General features: G+C 48.4%; 1 protein-coding gene across 1 annotated transcript in view; it reads left to right on the forward strand.

The window, feature by feature from the left end:
* LOC144753533 (pancreatic triacylglycerol lipase-like) overlaps positions 1-21,799 on the forward strand; it is a 163,946-nt gene that overhangs the window by 113,347 nt on the left and 28,800 nt on the right. Inside the window, exons 9-10 of the mRNA XM_078641188.1 lie at positions 220-338; positions 1,675-1,801. Coding sequence (XP_078497314.1) covers positions 220-338; positions 1,675-1,801 — 246 coding nt within the window. The remainder of the gene's footprint in view (positions 1-219; positions 339-1,674; positions 1,802-21,799) is intronic.

Genomic DNA, 21,799 nt, shown 5'->3' on the forward strand with positions numbered 1-21,799 from the left:
TGTGTTGCTACAGATTAATGGCCTAATTTAGATCTCGGTGGACGGGTTACTATGTCACAAGGGTGACGGATATGCTGTCCGCCAAAATATAATTCCCATTATATTCTGGTAGTCGGGATATCCATCACCGTTGTGATGGAGTAACCCATCCCCCAAAATCAAATTCAGGCCCAAAATCTGAATGAGATGTATTTAAAGTCCTGCTGCTTCATTTTCCAGGGACGCGTGACTTTGTGGCATGCAACCATCTGCGGAGCTATAAGTACTATTCGGACAGCATCTTAAGCAAATATGGCTTTGTTGGCTTCCCCACCTTCAGCTATGACTCCTTTAATTCGGTAAGTCTTTATTATTGAACCATATACTTCATCAGCACTTTCCTATATACAACGAGACCTCAGGCAGGCAATGCAGTGCTGGGAATTACCCATGGTGATTTCACAGCAGAGCAGTTTGAGGGTGAGGGACCTCTGGTGTGGATGTATGTCAGTACAACGCAATCTTTTAGATCGCGGTACTTGACATCGCAGATTTTACAACGCAAGTTGTTACAACGACTTGCGTTGGTGGGCGCGGTTTTAGGAATTTTATAATTTTATATTCCAACACCAGTCCCCGTAACAGTAGGGAAGGTGTTGGAATATAAAACTACAACATTCCTTATCCCACAGCGCCATCCAGCGCAAGTCGTAGTAACGACTTGCGTTGTAATAGCTGCGTGGAAAAGGTCATGCGGTTTAAACACCGCGTTGTAAACAACGTTTCCCCTCTGCTGTTGGTCTCTCTCAGGTATGGCGTAGTGGCCATGGAAGGCTCACAAGTAATGGTGACCTCGCTGGTGTGGTTATTCCTTGCATCAGGATAGAGACTGCTGGCTGAGTGGCAGCTCACTGGGTCACAAGCGCAAAATAATATATTGTAACTGTGTTGCAACCTGAGGCCAAATCAGAGAATTAGAGACCGCAAATTTGTGTCGCAAGTCCCTATTTTTATGCTTCTCAATGTTTGTTTTCTTGTGTGAGATGTTTGAATGCTCTAGAGAGAAGCCTGGATTTTAGGAAGAGGAGCAATTGCACCTTCCCACTGAGATACCCTGTGCTGATGTTTACAGATCATGCGTGACAATGGCAAATGCCTTGCCTTTGAAGACACTGGAATTTAGCATCTCTCCCCCAAGGTTCTGTAGGGCATATGGTCTTGAGAGTTTGTGTCAATGTATTTTAAAGTAAACCTTTTGGAACAAAGATTCTTGGAACCCTAAACCCTGGCCGCTTTATTTTAAGAGTAGTTGCTCTTTTGTTGCTTTGGACAAAAACAGTGTTGTCCCACATGCTCTGTCACTGAATTGCACTTCTTTTTAGGTGAATATGCACATACGAATAGTAAAAATGCCATCACCCACAGTGCCAGAAAGCCAGTTACTAAAGTGGGCTGACCCCCTACCCTATTATCTGATCTGATGAATGGAAGCACAATGTGAATGATAGGTGAACAGGCCAAGGAATTAGGATTGATGACCCAAAGTCCCTCAGTGCATATATGTATCTATGTATGTATTTTTTAGTTTTGATTTATTTTTTATTACATGATGACGGCCAGACATAAAGAGCAACAAGAGATAGAAAATGATTATGCACAGCCTATTTTCTAACAGACTCCTTCATTCTCTTGTAGGGTAGTGGCTTCCCATGCCCCTCTGGCGGTTGCCCCAGAATGGGACACTATGCTGACAATTTCGGTGGTGTTACACAATCAAGCCAAAGGTTTTATCTAAACACAGGCGATGTCAAAGACTTTTCGCGTAAGTGACACTTTTCTCAATTGGAAACAGTTGATTTAGATTCCGCTTCTCTGTCTCATTTTCATGCATTATTTCGTTTTGAAAACGTATTATTTAACTTTTCATTTTGTGTTACAGCTATATTTCTTTGCTGTTTTTGTCTGAATCTGTGTCCTAGTCTACGTGGTGCCTTGTTTTTAGGTTTTGCTTGGCAATGCGTACGAAGTACGCATGCGCTAGCAAAATCTAATGTCTTACAGTGGGGAACAGGGACCCGCCCCTGCTCCCATTGACTAGCTCCATAAATGGAGGCTAGCCATTGGGAGAAGGCTCTGTCCGTCAATCTCGGACCAGATTCGGGGGCGTTCCCGAGAATTTTTCCCTTTTGGCTACGTCACGCTACGTCAGCCGAAAGCCGATTCTCGGGAACGCCCCCGAATCTGCTCCGGCATTGACGGCACCCAGAAGACGTCCATTGCTTTTCGTGACAAGACAAGCACTGCAGCGCTTCTGTTTGGCAAGTCCCGGCAGGAAAGAGCAAGATGCATGAACGTATGAGGCTGTCATGTTAAATGTGAGACCTAGGCTGGAAACATGCTTTCTTCCGAACATGATGTCGAGCCCAGCTAGATCGGTTCTCTGTAATGCAACATGTGACAAGCTGCTTCATGGCGCTTTTGTGTGCTCGTCGGAGTTATTTATCGTGTCTTATCAGCATGTTTATAGCACTTTCTGCCACTTGTATGACTGCATAGTGCTTACTCCATGTGCCTCTTTGCAGACAGCCTCAATGTGCTTTTCTCTGGTAGAGGAGTTGTTTGGTGTACCTTACGCTCCCGGAAGGCAGCTGCTTCAAGGCGCTTGCCACTTGTGTTGGACTGGTGCTGAGTGCCATATATGTGAGAATGGCTGAGTGAACATAGCAGGGAAAGATGCAGCAGAAGAGCGTTGGGGCAGCAGGGTGAAAGGTACAGGATGGGGTGGGGGCACGCACAGGAGAGGAGTTACAGGCAGCGCGAGGAAAGCTGCGTGATGTGAGAAAGAGAGAAGGCGTGCGTTTTCAGAAATGGATGGGGCTGCTGCTGTTGAGTCCTGAACATTTCTCGATCGTTTCCCCCTCCACTGTTCCTCTTTTGAAAACCTATCGAAGATCTCTTGTACAGCACCTAGAAGCCACGGGCGTTGATATGCTTCTAAGAAGTGGTACCTCTGGGCGCTATAAATACCACGACTAAAACGAATAGAAATAAAGTGCTGTGAGGCGGTCGTGAGGTGAGGCGCCGCGCTGTGCAAGAAGCAGTGACTAAATGAATGCTGGCCAGCCTGGGTGGTATGGGGTGAACTGGGGTTAACACTGCCCCTCTCATGCCAGGGCAGTCACTCCTCGCCTTCAGTCATTACTGTGACTTCCCCCATCCCCTTCTCTTAGCTCCGTAATCCCCCCCTCCCTGGCTAATAACTATCTCTCTTCGTGCTTCCTTCCACTGTAGCCCCTCTCTCACCTCACCTCTCCTCCCTCCCGTCTCTTCTTCCTCTGCACCCCACCCCCCTTTCTGCTGCCCCCCCTCGATCCAATCACCCTTTTTTTAATGCTTTCTTCTAAACCCCCCCCCCCACGTGGTTGATGGCTCGGCGAAGTCATGCGTGTACCGACTGCGGGGATCTGTGTTAGACCCCATGGCCACAGGCTGAAATCCGTGCGGGGCAGCTCGGCTCATCAGCCGCCCAATGTCGATACATCCTCTATAATTCATCAGACACTGCACCGCCCTCACTGCTCAACACACACATCACTGAACTCAAATCCCGTGTGTTCGTATAAGACCATGTATTGGAAACGTGCTTTTTATGTCTTAAGTCAACTCATTGTCGACTTGCACCTGGTGTTTTTTTCATACCTGCCTATATAAAGCGCTTCGAATCCCCGCAGTGATGTCAGTGGTATAGTAAATACAAATACATTCTTACAATGAGCGCCGTTGAGTGGGATTAGAATAAGCATCTGTTAGGCAGCGCCAAGATACCCAGGGGTAAACATGTGCTTTACAAATGTTACCTTTACTCCCAGGGCCGGTCCTAGCCATGGGCGGTATGGGCAGCTGCCCAGGGCCTCGCGCTCAGGGGGCCCCGCCGCGGCGCGGCCGGCCCCGCAGAGTGAATGGAATAGAAAAGCGCTGCGCACAGCACTCTCGCGCTCGCGCAGGGCCGCAGGCAATAAGAGGCAGGGAAGGGAACTAGTCCGTGTCCGTCACTGTCTGCGCCCGCACCCCACCACCTAGCTTAGTGGTGGTGGTGGTGCCTTAGTGGTGGTGACGTGACGTGCGCAGTACGCGGGCGGATGATGCGGGTGACAGACAGTGGATCCGTCCGTCCCAGGGCCGTCAATCTGGTAGCGCGCGAAAGCGCTACCAATGACGGCCCTGGACATGATTTTATGGTCAGCCCCCCCCCCCCCGCTCTGCAGTGTGAGTGTGACGCAGCATGCATGCACGCCATACGTGAGGAGCAGGGTGGAGTCACTACTCGATCGGGCCGCGTGGGCAGGGCAGGAGTCGGTTCGGCCGGGCCTCGTCGTTGTGACTGAGTACGTTAAGGTAAGAGACCTTAAGTATATATTATAATAAATACATCCAAATTCCCAATATAAAATATGTATTCAATGGCAGGCATTGACAAGCATGCTGCAAGGCCGTACACATGGCAGAAATGCGTGACACCAGTGAACAACATCATGCAATATAGCACAGCTGTCGGGCATGAGACTCTGAGCTCTCTGTGACCTGGATAGCTTAGCTAGTCTCACCTGAGGCCTTAGCCGGGAAGGCCTAGGCCTAGGTTTGCTGTGCATACTCTGAGAGGTCTTTGGGATAGGCTGCTGGGTGGAAGTCTGGGCCTACACAATCTAACCCGAGATGGCCCTCTATCCCCGCGTGAGGTGTGTAGTTAAATTAATTGATTCCTTAGCGTGATTTTTCTATGGTTCATATGCATGAACAAACTCGGGGGAGTAGCTCTCACTAGTGCAGCAGATGCGGTGGCACCGGGTCCACTGCACCCCGCTTATTTCTGCCTTTTGCTACAGAACTGGGGGGGGGACATGCCACATCCTTGCGTGCACCGATATGCGTGACCATTGCTAAACCAACTGTAAAACAAAGGTATTCAACAACAGTTATAATTAATGGTATCTGATTTTTTAGCGTATTTCTTATGTTTATTTCACACGTTTACATTAAACAATGCTGTAACCCTCCCGCCACATTTTACGTAATCCCAGCAGTCCTTTTGTGTATTTATGCAGACACTCCAGTCTGTGGTCTGGGTAATTCTTCTGCCTAAGGCTTTCAAAGAAATTTGCACGTGCCACCAATAGTCCTTGGGAAGTCCCTGTCCCTTTCTTTTTTAGATGTCACAAGGAGAGCGGGCTGAGGGTGTTTATTCATAAATGCACAATCGTTGGTGATGCAGTGCTTAGCTGTGTTGGGTTTCCGTGTTTTATTATGTGTTATGAAGAGTTGTTGCATTACAGATACCTCTGTTGCCTCTTCGGGCTGAATTATTTCATGTTAGTTACATAAAAGCCCATTTGGAGCACCCCCCCCCCCCCCACACACACACGAGGGAACTGCGACACAGCTGTCCCTCAAGCATTGAGTTGAGCTGTTCGTCATACATACACCCCCTTACTTGGTTCTCCCGCAGTTTTCAAAAGTTAACAACAAAACTAAGGGACTGTTTATTATTATTGATTTAGCTATCTGACTATACAGAACCTTGGAACAGCACACATTATTGTGATTCTGTGATTAAGTCTTTTAATTATTTTTTCCTAGTTGTGTTGTGTTACTTGACGTTTTTTGGACGGCCTCGTGCGTACGCATGGCTGGCGTTCCTGGGTTTTCGTGGATGCTTGTCTAGCTTGCCTCTTAGCTCTTTGGGGTGCTTGGAATTGGCGGTTTCATGCGGCTTTAGCATTCATGCTGTCTAGGATCTCGTCGTTTCGTTTGGGCTTGGCTCGTGAATGCCCAGATGTTGGTGCTAAGGGTTTTGCGTGGAGTGTGGGAGGTGGTTTATGAGTGAGTATTTGTCAGTGTGGTGTATGCGTACTGTCAGAGACCGTTCTATTTTCATCCTGGGTTCTTGCAAATCATGGTTTGCAAGCACTGACGCTTAAAGTGCGGGTGGGGCAGCTGCTGGCACAAACACATGACTGCTGTTTTCTTGCCCTCTGGTTCCTTTGGAATTTGGGGGCATGTCCAACTAATCATTCAAGGAGCCGTCAAGTGTTACACTCATGGATATTTGCTCACCTGTTTTCCATTCCCTCTACTTTTTGTCCATCATGTTACTGATATCCACACTAGTTTGCTTCAGTGATGCCAAATAACTAAGATCAAAAGTCCTGCAGAGTCACTTTCTGTGATGTCACTTCTTGCGACGCGATATGCAATTAGAGGGGCCTCACATCTTCCCTTTCGCCCGGGGCCTCAGAAGGCCTAGGACCGGCACTGTTTACTCCTCCCTGCCCCTACAATATTACTCACACTCACCCCTTTGATACGCCTCTTTTCTATCCCCAGCATTCAATCAGTCAACTTATGAAGCACACTTTACACCCACCTTTTACACCCTCATTGTGTTTATATCTTCTGTACTCTCCTAACCCAATGTCTGACCTCGACCCATCCCCTCCAAGCTCACACCCCTTTACCCCTCCTTGAACCGTCTCCTCTGACTCGTTCCTTTACTCTGTCTGCTAGATCCACTCTTTCTTTTTATTTTCCCTTACTACTCCCTCTGCTCCTATGTCTTCTGCTTTTAGTTCCTCCCGACGCTCCTTAGCCCCCTCCCTTTCTGCTTTCTCATTCTTTCGCCTTTCTTTCCATAATTCCTAAATTGTTTTCTTAATCCTTCCTTACCCCGGCCAGCCCCCCCTTCACCACCTGCTTCCGCCTTCTTTACCCACTGTAGTAATTTTCTCTTCACCATGTTTTCTTTACTTTTTTGAGTCCCTGCTCCCCCCCCTTCTTTACACACACCTCCCCTTGCCCCTCCTTCTGTGCCCTCCCGCTCCACGCGGTGCACTCTACCTGCCCGCCCCTCCCTCCTCGGCAGGGGTGCCCTCGGGGGAGGGGTCCCTGCCAGGCTGTGGTGATCCCGGGGGTGCCCAGTCCCGCCGGTGATGCTTCATTGAGCTGTAATGAACGTGGCACTGCGCCCCACCCGGGCCTGCACGCACCGGGGCACCAGGGTGGGCGTGGCCTCACTTCCCAGGTGTATTGTTGTGGTGACAATGCACGGAAGTGGCTCCTGCGGGAGTGGAGAATGGTAAACTGTGCGTGTAGGGATGGGGGCGTAGTGATCAGCCCCCTGTGATCACCCAGACATCCCGGGCATGTGTGGTGTAAACTTGGCGGGGGGGGGGTGGGGGGAGATGTAGAGGTAGAGGTACCTCCCCGCCCCCTCTGATAACCCAGGCAGCCTGGCATGTTTGTTTTTTTCAAACCGGGGATGGGTGGGGAGGGGGTTGATGTAGTGACCCCTCCCCGCCCTCTGATAGCTCTGCAGGTCTGGCCTGGTGTTTGTTTGCCTGCCAGGTGTGTGGCTCACATTACAGCCGCAGTGACTCGTCTCCCGCGGCAGGCTGGAGCCTGTCTCACACCCAAGGCCTATTCTGGGGGGAGGGGTGGGGTGGACGCTTATAACGACTGCCACAGGTCCCTACCTATGCAGCACCAAGCCACCCCCTTCCGTCCCGGCTGCCGCCACTCCCAGTCCTACTGCACCACTGTGGAAAAGTAAATTTTGCCATGTTCTGTGTCACTACGCCTCATCCATCATGTGTTATGTGTGCATGACCAATATGCATATGTTATTCCCCATTTCTGATTGAAGACGCAATTCCAGTTGTGTCCACCTCTAGTATGTTAGTTTCCAGTCCTCGTGAATACTACGAATATCAGGCCTATGTAAGTAATGTTGCCACGTTTCTCAGTGTGCACGTTATTCAATTATAAAGTCCCCGTTTCCAGGCCTCAAAAGGGCCCGGACCACAGATTCAGCTCCTGTCTCCTGAAAGCCTCGCTGAGGAGTGATACAGCCCCCACCTGTATCCTCGACACTTCACTTACTTCCTGCCTCGCAGTGCCCGGTGCACCCCGGCTCTGCCTCTGAGTCTGCCAAAAGTATGTTATAGTTCCTGCTATCAGTTCAGTCCTCCTCCTCTGCATTCCTAAGCTACTGAACTGCATCAATAGTTTCCGTCATTGTCTAGCCTTCTCGTCTCCACGTTAGAGAAATACTGTATTTAATGGTCATTCAATATTCTTCATCACGTACTACATGTAGAATAATGCATGGTCCAGTCTTAGAATCAAGTTAGCTTTTCCCCTCATGACTTCTAGTTTATATCAACATGTTCCCTAAACATCAGATACCAGATAGGGTTTAGGTACATGTCGCTCCGACCCTCCAGACTCTAGTCTCTGCTCCTAGCACAGAGTTCGTAGCCCCCAGCTTCTCCTAGTAACACGTCATTGCTAGTTTTCGCGCACCATTAGATTAGAGGTCCCGGCTCCTTAGGTAGCCCCCTCCAATGTTTCCGCCCATTCATGACATATTCTGTTACGTTTTGCATCACATGTCTAAGTAAACTCCCAGTTACACCTCTTATTACTGTTATCTCTCGCGACTGCTACGCGTCACGCCTTCTACTCCACCCACTGTTACGCCTATTGCAATGTACTGCTATGTATTTGCGCTATGTATATAAGTCAATGTTTTGTTATTAAATGTTAGCGCGCTCATCCCAGACCAAGCCCCGGCAGCTGCCGGGCCTTATTGTCCTATTCCTATGCAGGTTGTCCTGATCCTGTCCTTATGCTGTAATAAACCTGCAGAAACTCCTACTACCTCGAATCTTGACTCTTATTTATTGAGCTATCTGTTATGCTATAAGTCTAGTCAAAAATAGGGTATTATTTATTTATTTACCACATAATGGCGCCCGAATAGGGACTTGCCCTTTCCCCACGCGTCGGTGAAGCCACGCCGACCCCCTGACCCTCTGCAGTCGTGACGGAACCATACTGGCCAAGTGCAGATATTTCTGCTTCAAGTATCCCTCAGGCCCACGGAGGAGACGGAGGAGGCGGTCCAGCATCCGAACGAGACGGTGGAGGAACGCGGCGAGTCCCGACCAGAGCCCAAGCCGAGAGTCCAAGGTCCGAGGTATCCGGAGGCCCACCCGTAACTGAAGTCCGAAGTCCGAAGTTCGTCGTCATAGTCCAGTCCCGTTCGAGGCCTTCCGTTCCGTGCTGCCCGGTGAGTACCATTGCTGGGGTAGTGTCTAGACAGGGTCAGTCTAAATTGACTCCTGGTCCGTGGGTTGGTGGTACCCAAGCCCACAAACGAAGTGTTCACCTAGGTGGATACGGGTCTTGATGCGTTCCTTTATGGGACCGGTATGTTCCGTACTGTTATAGCAGTGCATCCAGTAACTCTAGTCTGTTCCGTTCTCGAGAATTCTGTTCTGTTTTCAGTATTTTCAGGTAGTATTCTGTTCGAACTGTTATTTATAATGTTGTTTAATGTATTTCCAATGTCGTGGTATGCCTGAATTGTTTTCCCAATTGTTATTGTTTTTCGTGTATTGTATTGTGTTCCGATTCAAGTTTAGAATGCCGCTCTTTTCCAAGTTACGTCAGTTAAAAACTAGAAAGGGTCTGCTGGAAGCAGCAGTTCCTGTTCCGCCTAGGGACAGTCCAGGTCACTTTATGTATCAGAAACATGGCATAAGCGCCATATTGTATCTAGATTTATGGGTAGAGTATACCAAACAGTTAGAAGAAAAGTATAGATGGCCCGTATCGGGTACATGGGATGCCGAATGTATCATGCGAGTAGAAGAAGCATTATGGAAAAAGAAAGCCAGACAGTCACAGAAAGATGCCATCGAGTTATGGCGTAAGGAAGCGCATAGAAGAACGGAAAAGGAAGTCAGAAAGTCAGAGTTAAGTAGAGAATCCCAAGAACGAGCCCAAGAAAGAGAATTAATCGAGATAGGTGAACAAGTCAAAGCCGAACAGTCAGACAGAGAGAGGCATGCCCTTATTAAGGGTATGTATCCTCTCCTTGCCGAAGGCTTGCCAAAAGCGACCCCAGAGGCACCCAGTAATTTCCCGCCGCCATTAGTTCCGACCAAGTTACGTCACAAACCGACCGCAGCTGATATTTTTATTTCGTCCTATTTGGACGACACAGTTCCAGAATATGCCAATCCTGTTCGCGCTCCGCCTGTCCCTGTAAATCAGGCACTTCCCGTTTCTCCAGACACCGGAGTACCTGTTACGGTACCCCCGGGTCAGCCAGCCATACAAGTTCAGCCCACGTTACAATTACCGACCCTGCAAGCACGAAGAATGTCAGTCGACGATTCTAGTCTAGGGGCCGCAGGAGGAGGTCCTCCTCAAACCCCGCCGCCACACAAGCGTTTGTCAGCACTCGAATTACATGCTCAAGCATCACAGCGTACTCCTAAAAGTAATAAGTCAGTTACAGAAATCAGACAAGCCCTTGCCGAATGTGTCTATGACACAGTCCCAGGCGAGTATAATATGGTTTTATATTCCGTACGCGTAAGAAGGGTGACCGAGTATCTAGTCACCTTACCAAATATGAAAGAAGATCTAGACAGAATATATCGTTTCATCCGTACAGGGGATGATCCAGAAAGTATTGGCGAGATTATGTCTCAAAGGAAAGCCGAGATTCAGCTCATGATATTAAAGTTCCTGATCAATTGTCTAATAAGAGAACAAGATTACCCGTCTAAAGATCCCGCCGAAATGAGAATCCTGACAAGGTGGAGTGATAATATAGCCGAGGGTAAGCACAAGACCATTAGTGCCATGGAAAGTATGTACAAGAAAATTCGTAAAGAAGTAATAAGGTTACACGAACAGCGTAAAGCAGCACAAGTAAGCGAGAAAGAAAGTATCTCTGATCCTGAAGAGGAAGACGAGAATCCCGCCAGAATAGCGTATGTAGGAAAATCCAGATTTCCAGATCGCCATTTACGTCTAGAACCCAAGTCTATGTTTCATCATCCAGCACCAGAACGAGGCTCTCTAGAACAAGTATTTCAAGCTACCGATCACATTCTGAAATCACGAGTCGGTTATAGCGAATTAAGTACCATGCACGAACAAGAACTAGCCCGATCAGCAGTCCGATGGATTACTGATTCTACCACTTTTCCAGACGAAATAGTGGCACAAATGTTTCTGAAACTGCCCCCAGCCGAGCAACGACTGGTGGGTATGTATATGATCCAGCACCTCATTACCCTGTATGAGGGTCAACATTCTGATCCAGGCCCGTTACATGATATCCTGAACGAGTTACTCCAGTACAGATGGAGAGGTCTAGGTACCGATTTAATTAGTGTCATTCTAGAACAGCGCCACAAGTATAGAACGTTCCTGAACCCGCATTTTGTTCATGTTTCACCCCCAGAAAGTAAACCATTCTACATAGACAGACAGAATCCGCTACGAGAAGTCCACCCAGTCCAAGGGGCGGGTGGCGTAATGCAACGAGTGTTTGTATACACTCCGATATCAAAGATGGAACTTCTTGAAATGAAGAAATTAATTCCCAGTCATGACAAAGATCCAGCAGGGTTCCATCGAGAATTAAAAGACATGCTCCGTATGGGAGAATACACTTACCCAGATATCATTAAAATGTTAAAGGTCCTGCTACCCGCAGGGGTGTATGAAAAGTTAAAGGAAAAAGAATGGGAGGTGGGAGAGAAAAAGATCGATTGGACAGCTCTAGAAGCTGAAGACAAGGCACGAGTACCAGGTACCGGTCTTGGAGATAAATGTAAAGAATTACCAGAATTATTGATTCAAGTTTTTACCCAGATTATTGACAACTAGGAAAGAAGACTGGGATGCAATCTCAGCCTGTAAACAGAAACAAGATGAGGATATTAGTGATTTTTATTCTAGATTTGAGAAATGTTTCAGTATTAACAGTGGTCTCAAGACAAGTAGTGAGTCATACCCTCATCTTTTCGTTACCAAATTAGTCGAGAATTCAAGTCCACAGATTAAAAACCGAGTTTTGAAAGTCGAAAGCACCTGGCAAGCAAATACTCCGTCCCAGATGCTCCAGATGCTCCAGTACCACCAGAACAGAATTAGAGAAGAGCAAGAACACGAAAGAAAACGTATGAAAGACACGAAAATGAAAGTGCTAGTTGCACAATCTATTCCTCAAGACAGTCAGAAGAGGGGTCCGAATCAAGCCAGTCATCCTGCAGCTCCCGTTAAAGGGAACTGCAACTATTGTAAACAGCCAGGTCATTTTATAAACGAGTGTGCAGTTCTGAAGCACAACATAGCTACTGGTAAGACTAAAGAAAGACCACGTCCGCCGAGACAAGAACAAGTTTCACAGACTCCTCAGTCACAGAATGCACCACAGACAGTTACAGTACCGCAGCCTATTGCTGCAACACAGCACGTTACATCGCAGATGTACCAGTATGCACAGTCCGAGTATCCAGAGTACCAGTCATATTCATGAAACAGCCTAGAGAGGGAGGTAGGCTTGCCTCTCATCGAGATACCTGTAGACCAAGAAGGTCCCTATGTTCATAGTCAAGTATTAGGGAAAGACAGAAAGTTTTTGATCGATACAGGGGCAAGTAGGACCACAATTAGTCACGCCGAAGTTCCAGGGGCTCCGCTCTCAGGCTCAAGAAATGTTTCCCTTGGATTTTCAGGAAAACCCATAGTTAATGAGATATCAAAGCCAGTTACTCTAGAAGTAGGTCCATTGTCCCGTACTACTGATCTGTTACTTACTAAGTCATGTCCAGAAAATCTATTAGGCATTAAGACACTGAAAGAGTTAGGTGCAGTTATTTGCTGTTCCCCAGAGGGAATACGTCTGTTCCTACGTGACTTTAAGGGTCACTATGTATTACGAGATTTTGATTCAAGATTGTCTAATGTTCCGCAGCATTTATGGGCGCAAGGTCCAACTGATGTAGGTTACATGCAAATCACACCCTATCGTGTGACTCTCAAACCAGGTGTAGTGTTACCACGAATCAGGCAGTACAGATTGCCACCTGAGGCCGTAGCAGCCTTATCCAAAATTATTGACGAGCTCATGGCTCAAGGAGTAGTTGTAGAAACTGACTCCAATGTATGTAATTCTCCGATCATTCCAGTCATGAAACGTACTGATCCAAATGCACCGCCAGTATATCGATTAGCGATTGATTTACGAGAGCTTAATAAATGTATTATTCCTCAGTACCCAGTTGTCCCAGACATTTCTTCCCTGTTAACAGCCATTGATTCCGAAGCCATGTTTTTCACTGTTATTGACCTCAAGAATGCATTTTTTAGTGTTCCAATTCATCCAGACAGCCAGTTTCTTTTCGGATTTTGTTTAAATGGAAGGAGCTATATGTTTACACGCGCTCCTCAAGGTTTCACAGAAAGCCCTAGTATTTACAGTCAAGCACTCAAGAGACAACTAGACAACATTCACATGCCAACTGACACTGCCCTGCTCCAGTATGTCGATGATCTACTGATCACGGCCCGTTCTGAACATGCTTGCGAACGAGCATCACTTACAGTTCTGTATTTTCTAGCCGAGATGGGGCACAAGGTGTCACCTTCGAAGCTTCAATTCTGTGTCCAGCAAGTGGTATACTTAGGACACTTGCTGTCCAAGAGGGGTAGGCAGTTGACACCCGACCGTATCCAGTTAATAGCGAGTCTTCCCCAGCCCAGAACCCAGAAGGAGGTACGTGCTTTTATCGGCCTTACTTCTTATTGTAGACAATGGATTCCCCAGTATGCATTCCTAGCCAAGCCACTGATACAGTTAACGACACAGGAGGCAGCCGTATCGACTGTCCTCCCTTGGACATCTGACCATACACTTAGTTTCAACGAGTTAAAGAAAGCCCTATGTCAAGCTCCAGTTCTAGCTACACCGAACTACAGTAAGCCTTTTACACTTTTCGTTACAGAACGCGAAGGTACAGCATTATCTGTTCTCACACAAGATCAAGCAGGTCAATACAAGCCCTGTGCTTATTTTTCGAGCACATTAGATCCAGTCGCCCAGGCGTTGCCTGCGTGCCTCAAGTCAGTTGCAGCCACAGCACTAGCTATCAGACAAAGTGATTCTATAGTTTTAGGACATTCCCTGACAGTACAAGTCCCACATTCAGTAGAAGTTCTTTTAAACCAAACACAAACTCAGCACTTGACAATTGCACGTTTAACAGGTTATGAATTGACACTGTTCCAGCCACACATAGAAATCAGACGCTGCAACGTCCTGAATCCTGCTACACTGTTACCATCAGTTAGTTCAAACCCAGACCCACATGATTGTGTGGAAGTAGTTAACATTACGACAAAGCCAAGACAAGACCTGACAGACATTCCGTTACCAGATCCTGACCTGACACTTTATGTGGATGGTTCATGTATGAGAACTAGTACAGGAGAACTAGTCGCCGCGTATGCAGTGACTACTGACACTGAAGTTATTGAAACACACCGTATTGATACTCTGTCCGCTCAAGCAGCAGAGCTAGTCGCTCTGACACAAGCCTGTATACATGCCAAAAACCTGAAGGTTAATGTTTACACAGATTCACGTTACGCATTCGGAGTTGTACACGACTTCGGAGTGCTCTGGCAGGAGAGAGGTTTTATGACTTCTCATGGAACCAAGATTCAGCATGGTCTCCTTATTCAAGCCCTGTTAGAGGCCATACATTTACCGACATCTATTGCTATCATGAAGTGCAAAGCACATACGAAAGTCACTGACATTATTTCCCAAGGTAATGATTTAGCAGACCGCACAGCCAAGCTTACAGCACAGACTCCAGACATTCCAGTTAATCTGACACATATTCCAGATCTGACTACATGCATGACAGTTAAGGACCCTACTCAAGATGTCATAGATATCCAGTTACATGCTACTCCCGATGAAATCAAGAAATGGTCTGTACAAGGAGGGGTCCAGACAGATCAAGGATGGTTAACGAAGGGTAGAGCCACATGGTTTCTCCCCGATTCTATGGTTCAAGTCATTATCAATACCGCACATAGTCCAGCACATTTAGGAGAAAAAGCTATGTTAGACAGTATCCAGAACATTTGGTTCAACAAGCATTTACGAGCTGCAGCCAAGCAGAAAGTCCGTACCTGTATGATATGTTGTCAGTTTAATCCAGGTAAAAGTGTCCCGGTGGAACAAGGTGGTTTCCAGCCCCCTGACCACCCTTTTGAGGTCCTCCAGATGGATTATATTCAAATGGAGCGATGTCGAGGTTTCAAGTATGTCCTTGTAGTTGTATGCGCTTTGTCCAGGTGGACAGAAGCATATCCAGTTCCAGATTATACAGCCGCGACCACTGCCAAGCAGTTGGTTCGTGAATTCTTCCCTAGATATGGACTCCCTAGAGTCGTATATTCTGATAACGGCCAGCCATTCTCATCTGAACTCATGAAACATGTTTCCCTTTTGTTAGGGTACCAGTGGAAGTTCCATTGTGTACGCCATCCAGAAGCAGCTGGACTAGTTGAAAGGCATAATCAGACTCTGAAAATCCGTATAGCTAAAGTCTGTAAAGACAAGGGTGTGGACTGGCTAGTAGCTCTGCCAGTCGCTTTGTTTTACATGCGTATGGTCGCACATTCCAGATCAGGTCTGTCCCCGTATGAGGTCGTTTTCGGCCGCCCCCCTAATATGTGGGGTACTCCTAGACCCCGAAGTATTACCGATGTTTCATGTAATATGCTGACAGATTACCTAGCTTCCTTGATGTCTGCCCTCAACTCATGTCGTTCACAGGTTGCCGCCGCATTTCCAGACAATACCGAGGTGGCACCGCACGAGATCGTTCCAGGGTCCCTTGTGATGATCAGAAATTTCGACAGATCAAGTCCGCTGGAACCACGTTGGAAGGAGCCACGCCAGGTCCTCTTGACCACCCGAACTGCCGTCAAGTTGGAAGGCAGGAAGGGGTGGGTCCACCTTTCTCATGTAAAACTTTTCAAAGGACCGAAACCAGTCTTCAAAAACATTTCCAAGAACATTTCCCAGGATTCGAAGGATTGCCAGAACATTGTTTTAAAGGACTGTCCCGCACAAGACATTATTACAACCCCTCCCTTGTTAGAGAAAACTCCGCAACAGGAGTATAAGTTAAAGCTCAGGTCTAATAAGTCAGCCAGTTTGATTGTATAAGTCCTCCCCTAGGTGAAACGGTTAGACTGTTTCTGACATGTATAAAATAGACCCCCATAGTGAGAGAGTCAGTCGAAGTTCACTTCAATGTATCGTTTTTCTGAGTTTCGTATTATTCATCAGCCTAATGGTTTCTTGCACCAGCTATGCTTTCTATCTGTGTTTTTCAGTTCCTCATGTAAATATGTCTGCTCATGCTACAGTAGAGCACACGTTTAGTGATCTGCCTCCTCACGAATATTCATACCGCCTCGCCATGCGTAATAACACATTTATCCGTATGTTACATTATTCACACCAGACCAGCAATGCCACAAATTGTTGGGTGTGTGGTCGACTCCCCCCTTTCCAGACACCGAAGGGAGTTCTGCCACTCTTTCCTTATCCATTCTCACACAATGGTTCGTGTGGAGCATGGTCCACGTTAACGTCATCCTCAACAGATATGTCTTTTCTTAACAGTACATGTTTCCCAGACAAGCAAGGTTTCCCCCACAGAACAGGTTTAGATTTAGAAAATGAAGTATATAATTTAGGAAATTATTCGTCGAATTTCATGGTTCTGAATGTTCAGTCTGATACTACTCCAGACTCACCCGCTATTTCAGTACTACCAGTCAAAGGCGAATTATGTGTCCGTAGTTATGGTTCTGTACATATAGGTCATAGTGAATGTACTACTGTTATCAAGTATAGTGACAGTAGGAAATCTATTTCCAAAGCTTCACGTCATTCTTATTTTGTTTGTGGTCAAACTGCATATGTCCGTCTGCCCCTCGATTGGGAGGGAACCTGTTACATTGCTTTCCTACTGCCACCTGTTTTTCTAGCCCCACCTGACTATCATAGGAATTCTTTCTTAGTACACACTAGACACAAGAGAAATCTCCCGATTGTCGATTATACTGAAACCGCCGCAGAGCAATTCATTGATATAGATAAAGGTGTTTTCCCTTATTTAGGCACAGTTGTAAACAGTAAGCTAATCCGTAGGTTAACAAGAACCCTTGAAGCAGTAGTAGATGAGACTGCCTCCGCTCTAGGTAACTTAACTGAAGAGCAATCCTTTATGAGAATTGTCGTTTTACAGAATCGTCTCGTCCTTGACGTCATACTGGCCGATAGGGGCGGGGCCTGTAGAATTCTCGGATCCAGTTGTTGCATTTTCATTCCAAATAACGCGCCGTCTGTTTATTCAGCTATAACCAGACTCCATAAAATTGCCCATCTGTTACACCAAGATCCAGGCACCTGGACATGGTCCGGTTGGTTCTGGAATATAATCTCCGCATGGGGATGGAAAGTCCTGTCCTTTCTAGGTATTGCAGTAGCGATCATATTTAGCTGCTGCCTCTGTATACAATGTGGCCCTGCGATTTGCAGCATGTGTGCTACCTCTTGTATTCCCAGTCCCAAGCCCCGTTCTAAATCCCGTTCCAAGACAATTCGAGACGAGCAAATGGTACTGTATGAAATGATAGACGGTATCATGAATATTGATGTTTCCTGATGGAAACGTAGTGACAAGGAGGGAATGTGGAAAAGTAAATTTTGCCATGTTCTGTGTCACTACGCCTCATCCATCATGTGTTATGTGTGCATGACCAATATGCATATGTTATTCCCCATTTCTGATTGAAGACGCAATTCCAGTTGTGTCCACCTCTAGTATGTTAGTTTCCAGTCCTCGTGAATACTACGAATATCAGGCCTATGTAAGTAATGTTGCCACGTTTCTCAGTGTGCACGTTATTCAATTATAAAGTCCCCGTTTCCAGGCCTCAAAAGGGCCCGGACCACAGATTCAGCTCCTGTCTCCTGAAAGCCTCGCTGAGGAGTGATACAGCCCCCACCTGTATCCTCGACACTTCACTTACTTCCTGCCTCGCAGTGCCCGGTGCACCCCGGCTCTGCCTCTGAGTCTGCCAAAAGTATGTTATAGTTCCTGCTATCAGTTCAGTCCTCCTCCTCTGCATTCCTAAGCTACTGAACTGCATCAATAGTTTCCGTCATTGTCTAGCCTTCTCGTCTCCACGTTAGAGAAATACTGTATTTAATGGTCATTCAATATTCTTCATCACGTACTACATGTAGAATAATGCATGGTCCAGTCTTAGAATCAAGTTAGCTTTTCCCCTCATGACTTCTAGTTTATATCAACATGTTCCCTAAACATCAGATACCAGATAGGGTTTAGGTACATGTCGCTCCGACCCTCCAGACTCTAGTCTCTGCTCCTAGCACAGAGTTCGTAGCCCCCAGCTTCTCCTAGTAACACGTCATTGCTAGTTTTCGCGCACCATTAGATTAGAGGTCCCGGCTCCTTAGGTAGCCCCCTCCAATGTTTCCGCCCATTCATGACATATTCTGTTACGTTTTGCATCACATGTCTAAGTAAACTCCCAGTTACACCTCTTATTACTGTTATCTCTCGCGACTGCTACGCGTCACGCCTTCTACTCCACCCACTGTTACGCCTATTGCAATGTACTGCTATGTATTTGCGCTATGTATATAAGTCAATGTTTTGTTATTAAATGTTAGCGCGCTCATCCCAGACCAAGCCCCGGCAGCTGCCGGGCCTTATTGTCCTATTCCTATGCAGGTTGTCCTGATCCTGTCCTTATGCTGTAATAAACCTGCAGAAACTCCTACTACCTCGAATCTTGACTCTTATTTATTGAGCTATCTGTTATGCTATAAGTCTAGTCAAAAATAGGGTATTATTTATTTATTTACCACACCACCCCCACTACCTTGTTTCCCCTGTCCCAATCTTATCTTACTGCCCACCCCCAGTCCTTCCCCCTTACTGCCCTGTCCTCTCCCAGCCTGCCCTCTCCCAGCCTGCCCTCTCCCAGCCTGTCCTCTCGCATCATGTCCTCTCCTAGCCTGCCCACTCCCAGCCTGCCCTCTCCCAGCCTGCCCTCTCCCAGCCTGCCCTCTCCCAGCCTGCCCTCTCCCAGCCTGTCCTCTCCCAGCCTGCCCTCTCCCAGCCTGCCCACTCCCAGCCTGCCCTCTCCCAGCCTGCCCACTCCCAGCCTGCCCTCTCCCAGCCTGCCCACTCCCAGCCTGCCCACTCCCAGCCTGCCCCCTCGCAGCCTGTCCTCTTGCATCATTATTATTTATTTTTTATTATTTTATTTATGTCGTTTGTAGAGCGCACAGCTACCCCCGGAGGGGTGTCCCGGCGCTAGAACCTGAGCCTCAGAGGGAGAAGAGAGGGGAGGAAATCAGCAGTGTGAGGATCAAAGTCCGGAAAATAGCCAGGTTTTAAGTCTGGCCCGAAAGATGGATTCAGAAGGGCAGAATCTGAGATCGATAGGAAGACCGTTCCACAGCTTGGCAGAGATAACACTGAACCCTCTGCCGCCCATTCTAGCGAGTCTAAAGCGGGGAGAGATCAGGAGGCGGAGGTTGTTGGATCTCAGGGATCTGATGGAGTGAGATATCGACACTCGCTTTTTAAGGTAGTTGGGTCCAAGGTCGTTGATAGCTCGATAGGCAAGGGTAAGGATCTTGAACTGGATGCGGCTGGCAATGGGAAGCCAGTGAAGCTCTTTACGATAGGCGGTGACTGACTGACGGTAGGGGATGTTTCCAATCAGTCTGGCAGCCGCGTTCTGGACAATCTGAAGCCGGTCTATCAGATACTGAGGAGCTCCAGCGTAAAGGCTGTTAGCGTAGTCCAGGTGAGACGTAATGAGAGCCTGGGTTACTGTTCGGCGGGAGTCCAGGGGGAGATAGGGGATTACCTTTTTGATCATGCGCAGCTTCAAGAAGCAGGCAGATGTGACTTTGTTAACTTGAGCTTTGCATGAGAGGGAGTCATCAAACTGAAATCCCAGGTTGCGGGCAGAGTGGACGGGGGAGGGAGCGGGATCCAGTGCCGAGGGCCACCACCGTGAGGGGGGGTTGGGATTTTTCTGGTTAAAAAACAGCACCTCTGTCTTATCCGCATTAAGTCTTAGATGGTTGTTGGTCATCCAGACACTGATGCTGTCAAGACACTGGCGGAAGTTGGCGAACGTGGAGTCCGAGTGGTCTCTGAAGGAAAACATCAGCTGAGTATCATCAGCATAAGAGACCACTCTGACCCCGCAGGACTCCACAACAGCGGCCAGTGGGGCGAGATAGATGTTGAAAAATAGAGGGCTGAGGGCAGAGCCCTGTGGCACACCACATAACAAGGGTTTATCCTCAGATTTGAACGGCCTCAGCAAGACCCTCTGACTTCTTCCAGTAAGGAAGGACTCGATCCAGCTGATAGCGGTGCCGCCAATGCCTGTCTGTTTGAGTCGGTTAAGGAGGATGGGGTGGGAGACCGTATCAAAAGCGGCGGACAGGTCGAGGAGGACAAGCATGGCCTCCTCGCCCCTGTCCACACACTCACGGATAGTCTCCGACACCTCCAACAGAGCCGTCTCAGTGCTGAATCCCGCTCGAAATCCAGATTGTGAGTCGTGCAGCAGAGAGTTGTTCTCCAAATACTCCGTAAGTTGCAGCTGCACGGCTTTTTCCAGGACTTTAGCGGGTTTGGGGAGAAGGGAGATGGGGCGGTAATTGGCGAAAATTGTGGGGTCGGCATCGGGCTTTTTCAGGATGGGAACCACCAGAGCCTCCTTCCAAGCGGTTGGGAAGAAGCCGTGGTGGAGGGAGGAATTCCAGATGGAGAGGAAGGAGCTGGCCTGCCCACTCCCAGCCTGCCCACTCCCAGCCTGCCCACTCCCAGCCTGCCCTCTCGCAGTCTGTCCTCTCGCAGCCTGTCCTCTCGCAGCCTGTCCTCTCGCAGCCTGTCCTCTCACGGCCTGCCCACTCCCAGCCTGCCCTCTCCCAGCCTGGCCCCTCCCTGCCCTTTCCCAGCCTGTCCTCTTCCAGCCTGTCCACTTCCAGCCTGCACTCTCCCAGCCTGTCCCCTCCATGACCTTTCCCAGCCTGTCCTCTCCCAGCTTGTCCACTTCCAGCCTGCCCTCTCCCAACCTGCCCTCTCCCAGCCTGTCCCCTCCCTGCCCTCTCCCAGCCTGTCCCCTCCCTGCCCTCTCCCAGCCTGCCCTCTCCCAGCCTGTCCCCTCCCTGCCCTCTCCCAGCCTGTCCTCTCCCTGCCTGTTGTCGTGTCCCGGCGGCAGCAGGCAGCAGGCAAGAGCGTGCACTGCGTCACCGAAGTAACAGCCCTAAAGCAAGCAAGAAGTACGCCCCCCTCCCACCAATCCCTGTTAGGTAGTGGAAACTGTCCAAACTGGGGTGCAGACAGCCCCTCTCACCTTTCGGCCTGGCACCACTGCACCAGCCGCACTACTTCCCTACTGACCGTTCTCCACTTCAGCCCCGTCTAAAATACAATTCCTGCTTGTGACCCTTTTGCCTGCTTGTGCTTGTTTTCGTGACCCTGTTGCCTGCTTGTGCCTCCGTGTGCCCCTGTTGCCTGCTTGTGCCTCCGTTTTCGTGCCCCTGTTGCCTGCTTGTGCCTCCGTTTTTGTGCCCCTGTTGCCTGCTTGTGCCTCCGTTTTCGTGCCCCTGTCGCCTGCTTGTGCCTAAGTTTTCGTGCCCCTGTCGCCTGCTTGTGCCTCCGTGTGCCCCTGTCGCCTGCTTGTGCCTCCGTGTGCCCCTGTCGCCTGCTTGTGCCTCCGTGTGCCCCTGTTGCCTGCTTGTGCCTCCGTTTTCGTGCCCCTGTTGCCTGCTTGTGCCTCCGTGTGCCCCTGTTGCCTGCTTGTG

This window comes from Lissotriton helveticus, chromosome 5_1 (genome assembly GCF_964261635.1).
Source record: "Lissotriton helveticus chromosome 5_1, aLisHel1.1, whole genome shotgun sequence".
Lineage (NCBI taxonomy): Eukaryota > Metazoa > Chordata > Amphibia > Caudata > Salamandridae > Lissotriton > Lissotriton helveticus.